Source organism: Fukomys damarensis, unplaced genomic scaffold (genome assembly GCF_012274545.1).
Source record: "Fukomys damarensis isolate Sample0158 unplaced genomic scaffold, DMR_v1.0_HiC HiC_scaffold_16, whole genome shotgun sequence".
Lineage (NCBI taxonomy): Eukaryota > Metazoa > Chordata > Mammalia > Rodentia > Bathyergidae > Fukomys > Fukomys damarensis.
Genome location: NW_022900928.1, coordinates 87,602,202 through 87,608,884, shown reverse-complemented (window position 1 = coordinate 87,608,884; position 6,683 = coordinate 87,602,202). Strand labels below are relative to the sequence as shown.

The 6,683-nt window shown below is 37.3% G+C and overlaps 1 protein-coding gene across 1 annotated transcript in view; it reads right to left on the bottom strand.

Annotated features, from left to right (window-relative positions):
* Kmt2c (lysine methyltransferase 2C) overlaps positions 1–6,683 on the bottom strand; it is a 180,331-nt gene that overhangs the window by 156,278 nt on the left and 17,370 nt on the right. The window contains 1 exon segment of the mRNA XM_033763959.1: positions 6,147–6,235. Within this exon segment, the coding sequence (XP_033619850.1) occupies positions 6,147–6,235 (89 nt within the window).

Sequence of the window (6,683 nt, the reverse complement as noted above, 5' to 3'; positions counted from 1 at the left end):
TCTGCAACAATGCATAAGATTCTAATAAGATTACTGACATTTAGAAATGGGAAGAAAGGAGCTAAAGGTGTAGGGAAGGTGGGATGGGTAGGGGAAGAGTAAAAAGGGAAAAGAAAAAAATGTGAGAGAATGAAAAGATGAAAATAAAGTGTTTGTAGATGGGGAGGGGAGGAGGGGGTGAAGGGAGGGCAGAGGTAAGGGGGAAAAATGAGAATCAAGACTTGCCATGTAGAGGTACATGATCCCAACAATGAATGTAACTGTACTGTACCCCTAAAATGTACCAATAAACTCAATTAACGCTGGAAAAAAAAAAACCCTCAAAACATTAGATGTAGAAGGAAAGTACCTCAACACAGTTAAGGGCTACATATGACAAACCCAGACATAAATCAGTCTAAACCCAGACATATTCAGGTGGGGAAAGGTGAATTTGTTCCCCCAAGAGCTAAGACAAGACATCCACTTCACCATTCTGATTAATATAATACTCAAAACCTTAGCCACAGTAATAAAATAAGGGAAAGAAATCAAGAGTATCCAAATAGGAAAGTAGGAGATGAAATCATCTTTGTTTGCAGAAAACATCACTTTATATACAAAAATTCCTAAAAACTCCATCAAAAAACTCTTAGAACTGATAAATTTAAAAGGGTTGCTGGTTATAAAAGTCAACATATAAGTCAATAGTTTTTTTTTTAAATACCAATAATGAAAATACTCAAAGAAATCAAGAGACCAACTCTATTCACAGTGGCTACAAAAATAACAATGAAATACCTAGTAACAAATTTAACCAAGAAAATGAATGATTCTCTATAAGGAAAATTACAGAACACTGGTGAATGAAATTTAAAGAGACAGCCTCGACCCCAGTGGAAAAATACAACAGCCCAGACTGGGAAATTTAGTGACAGCCGGTCTCTAAAGCAACTCTAGGTTCAACAGGAAAGGGGAAAAGGGAAGGGGGAAAGGAAAGGAAGGGAGAAAGGGGTATAATAACCAAAACAACATGGTTTGGGCATAAAAAAGAGTCATGCAAGCCAATGGAGCAATATAGAAAAACTAGAAATAAATTCACATATCTATAGTCAAATGAGTTTCAACAAAGGTAGCAAGGATACATACTGTACAAAAAGTTTCCTCAATAAATGGTACTGGAAAAACTGTACACATGCAGAAGAAAGAAAGTAGGCGCCTATCTCTAACCACATTCAAAAATCCACTCAAATCAGTTCACAGACTTAAGACATAAAACCTGAAATGTCAAAGCCACTGGAGGAAAATATAGGGGAAATATTTTGGTATTCTGGTGTGACAAACCACAATGAGATATTCTCTTGCTCCAGTAAAATGGCTATTAAATAAAAATATAAAGAATAACAAATGCTGGGAAAAAACTCTACTAGCTATTCAGATAAAGGACTATTATATATAAAGAATGCAAAAAATCAATCCCTCAAATTTAAAGACCAAATCCAAAAATGGGCATCTGAAATAAAAAGACAAAGAACTAGAAATGACAAATAAATATATGGAAAAATGTCCAACATTGGTCATTCGTGAAATGCAAATTAAAACTGCTGAGATTCCATCAGACTCCATAAAGAATGGTTGCTATCAAGAAATCAACCAATAACAAATGGTGAAGGGGCTGTAGAGGAAAAGGAACCCTTCTCCACTGCTGGTAGAGTATAGACTGGTGCAACCACTGTGGTAATCAGTGTGGATATTCCTCAAAAACTAAAACTATAGGTTCCATTTGACCTAGCTATACCTCCTCTTGGTATCTTCCTGAAAGAATTAAAAGCATCATACGAGAGCTATAGATGCACACCCATGTTTATAGCAGCACACATTGTAATAGTTAAATCTTAGAAACAGCCCAAATGCCCATCAACTGATGAGTGGGTAAAGAAGATGTGGCTTTTTTTATACAATGGAGTACTACTCAATCATAAAGAATGATGAGCTTCAGACGCTTATAGCTAAATGGATGGACCTTGAGGCCAAATACTTAAGTGAAATAAATCAGACACACTTGTTTAATACCACATTCTTTCTCTGGTGTGAGAAACTGAATAAGGAAATAAGGACTAAGATGTATACTGTATGTTGGGAAATGGGAAGAAAGTGTTCAAAGGGGAAGGGGAACAAGGGAGGAAGAAGGGAGAAAGAAGAGACAAGAAAAAAGTGAAAATAGAAGGAAAAATGGAAGCAGCTTTGGTACATAGGGAGGGAAAGGGGCTTGGGGGGATGGGATAAAGAATAACAAATGCTAGAAGAGAAAGGAGAACTCTCATACACTGTTGGTGTGAATTAAATTAGAGTAGCCATTATGGAAAACAGTATGGAAGTGCCTCAAAAAACAATAATGAGCTGACCCTGGCAATACATGCACTCAGGAGGTTGAGGCAAGAGGATCACTAGAAGTTCAAGGCCACTCTGCAATATTTATATATTGAGACCCTGTCAAAAGCAAGCAAGCAAGCTAGCTAGCCAGCTAGCAGATCACTTCAACCCAGCCTATAGTTTAAAAACAAAACAAACTCTGAAATACAATTACCATAAAATCCAGTAATCTCACTAGTGGTTATATAATTCAAAGGACATGAGGTCAGTATGTCAAAAAGATAGGAACACTAGCATTTTTAGTGCACCATTATTCACAACAGCTACAATATGAAATCAACCTAGCTACCCTTGCATAGATGAATGGATAAAGAAAATGTGATGTGTATATACAATGGAATATTATTCAGCTATAAAAAAGAAATTCTGTTATTTGTAGCAATGTGGATGGAACCACATGATACTATATTAAGTGACACAAATACTACATGTTCTCGCTTATATGGGTTAGTTAACATTACCCTAAACTAGAGAATAAGCCAGGCATGATGGCACACCTCTGTAATCCCAGAACCAGGGAAGCTGATGCAGGAGGACTGCTGCAAATTTGAGGCCAGCCTGGGCTACACAGTAAGTTCAAGGCCAGCCAGACTACATAGTGAGACCCTGCCTCAAAAAATAATAAATTAAATTATTAAAAATTTTGAGTAAAGCTGGGCGTGGTGGCACACGCCCATAATTCCAGCACTGGGGGGGGGCTGAGGCAGGACGACTGCTGTGAGGTCAAGACCAGCCTGGGTTACACATTGGAGTTTCAGGTCAGTCTCAATTACATAGTGAGACCCCGTCACAAAAAAACAACAACAACAACAAAAAATTTAAGTAGAGAATAGTAGATGACCAGAGCCTTGGAAGGGTGTAGGAAGGAAGGGCTAGAAAGAGAATGGTTAATGGACACAGGGCTGCAGCTGAGTAGGAGGATAACTTCTAGTTTTCTATATAGCACAGAAGACAAAATCTGAGTATTTCAAAACAGTTAACAGGACTTTAAATTTTCCAAACACAAAGAGATGATATGTGTCTGAGATGATAAGATTATGTCAATTACCCTGATCTGAGCATTATACATTGTACACATGTATTAAATAATGTACTCCATAAATATGTAGTTACTATGTGTCCATTTAAACATACACCACATAAATAAAATGCTAAATAAAAGTATTAATAAAATTAAAATTTAAAAATAAAGACTTTAAAAACTATTCTAGAGGTAAACTGAAGTACCAATATATACTTCCATTTGTAAGTGTGTATATACAGTCATTCCTATTTAATTACTAGTGCATCACTAAAGTCCCCTAGTTCTCAACGGGAACAGTATGATGTGCATGCCTAGAGAGTAGCATTTTGTTTTCAATACTCTTCTCCCCTAACAGAAATAGCATTCCTTGCATAGCTAATTTTATTTGAGGAGGCAGAAGGGATTAAAAATGGTCCTGAAAAGCAACAAGTTCTGAAAAGTTTTGAGATGATGGTATTCAAGAAGATTCAGGAGCAAGCAAACTGACAAAGGGCTGCCACTAGTCAAACTATAAACTGAATCCTAAAAAAGAAATATCCAAGTATAATTAACTTGGTATGGTTAATTATAATAAATTAAAACAAGTCTGAAAAGACCTGATTATATAAATCTCAAGGGAAAAAATGAATTTGGTTTCTCTTCAAATAACTAGCCCTTCATTCATTGAAGTTTTTTTTTTTTTTTTTCATATGAAAAAAGGCAGCTGGAAGTAGTGGGAAGTTGTGGAATAACAGCAATACAGAAGAAAGTAGCCCACATTTAGAGTATACAAGAATAATCAAAAAACATGATGTCGGGCAGGGGATTTAGCTCAGTGGTGTCATCACCTGCCTCACAAACACGAGGTCCTGAGTTGATCCCTGGTACAAAAAAGGAAAGAAAAAGAAAGAGAGAGGGAGAGAGGGAGACAGAGTGAAAGGAGGATGGGGGAGGGAGGGGAAGGGAGAGGGGAGAAATAAGATGTGTGCTTACATACAAATAAAACACACTGTAGTAAAAGACACACTGCCCTGAATCTCCACAATACTTCCCCTCTTACTGGCTGCCTCAATATCCTCAATCAATTCAGAAAGTTTACTTGTCATGGTCCGTTTGACTTTGAGGAAGAGCCAGAAACTACACAGTGCCCGATCTAGTGAATAAGGTAGATAAGGACACAATGCAGTGTTTCCAATCTTTTTGCTAAATGTCATTTAGGAGCAGCATTAACCAGATTTTTTAAGTGCATCTCATAAAGACTCAGAAAAGAAAAACTTCCAGAAATGCTTCAAGAAGTGGCAAGGATGATCAGGTGTGTACAAAGTGTGTATGGGGGGGGGTCCTTTTACAATAATAATTTTTAAAATGTAAAGTCACCATGTTTATACCATACACAGAAGGTGAAGCCTGAAAGACTTCTAGTAGACTAGATTGTTAAGGATGAGAAATCAAAGACTCCCTGCCTTAGCCATACATTCACTAAGAGAAACACAAGAGTAGCTTCAGAGTAACAGTAACTTCCATGGAGGACACACTAAATTAATATTCTCTGTCTAAGAAAAACTGGGCACAGTGGCACATGTCTGTAATCCCAGTTACCAGGAGGCTGGGACAGGAGAATCACAAGTCTGAGCCCCACCTAGGAGACTTAGCTAGACCCTACCTCAAAATAAAATAAAAAGAGCTGCAGTCCTCCCCCTAAAAAACTCTATGAAGAGATGTTAAAAAAGCAAGCTGAAGCTGGGTGTGGTGGCACACACCTGTAATCCCAGCACTTGGGAGGCTGAGGCAGGAGGATCCCTGTGAGTTCGAGACCAGCCTAGACTACATAGTGAGTTCCAGGTCAGTCTCAACTATATAGTGAGACCTTGTCTCAAAAAAACCAAAACAAACAAACAAACAAGCAAGCAAGCTGAAGATACAGATTGTATAAAAGCTCCTAAGCTGGTACTGGTACCTCATTATTCTGTACAACTTTATATTGTATATATTAGTTAACTGGTAATATAATTTTTAAGTCATCAGCACATAGTTAATATAAAAAGCCACTAAACTGAGTAAGACCTTGAACTTGGGAGGCAGGCAATGTACCACTAAGCTAAATCCCCAGCCCCTCAAGATGATCTTCAACTTCAGAAAGAAAGCCTAACACTGCTTCCAAATCCTATCCAACAATTGTTTCAAATATCACCAGAGATTGTCTCTAAATGGAGCGTACAACTCAGTTCCTTTGACAATTTCTTAAATCATTAACCTGTAAATTTTGAACAACCTACGCTTCCTACCTTCTGCAGATGCACAATACACATGAGCTTACTGAAGACACCTGGAAGTCTAACAGACCAGAAACTATTTGTTTAACTTAGTATTTCATTTGCTAATGAAACTTTTTTTCATCTACATGTGTATCAACAAAAAATACTTTAAAACAGCTGCAGTTCAGAACTAAGTCATTGTATTAACAGCCTGGAGTGTTTCTTCAAGTTTTAATTTTGCTAAAACAAAAACACATATTCATAAACATTAATTTCTGCTAAAGCAAAGAAAAGTTACAGCAAACTTTTTCACTTTGTAGCTTGTTATCAAACTATTTGGGCAGATGAGAGTTTTAGTATTTGGTATATAGATAAATGCCAATTCAGAACACTGCTATATAAATACTAAATGCAGTGTATAGGTTAAGCCCAAATTACTATGTACATTGTTTTTAAATCTTAGGAAGTTAGAATACCTGTTTCCACAATATTTTCTGATTCTGTTGTCTCCAACCCGTCCATGCTATCCTCATCTTCCACTGTAGTTTTTCCTCTACTTCGAGGCCTATAAAGAGAGAAATACATATATTTAAATGTTGTGTGATAAGGCTTATGTAGTATTTACACTCCACATAGAGCACAATTTGAAAGTTTATAAATTAGCTGGGTGTGGTGGTGCATGCCTGTAATCCCAGCACTTGGGAGCTGAGGCAGGAGGATTGCTCTGAGTTTGAGACTAGCCTGGGCTACACAGTAAGTTCCAGGTCAGTCTCAACGACACAGTGAGACCCTGTCTCAAAAAATATATATATATTATAAATTAAATAATTTATGCATTCGCCAGCATCTAACTATATTAAACAGTAAATAAGAGCCTTCATAGTCATTTTTTTCCCTTAAACTTAGATGGGAGGATCGGCCCCGGTTAGTGTGTGTGTGTGTGTGTGTGTGTGTGTGTGTGTGTGTGTGTGTGTGTGTGTGTGTGTGTGTGTGTGTGTGTGTGTGTGTGTGTG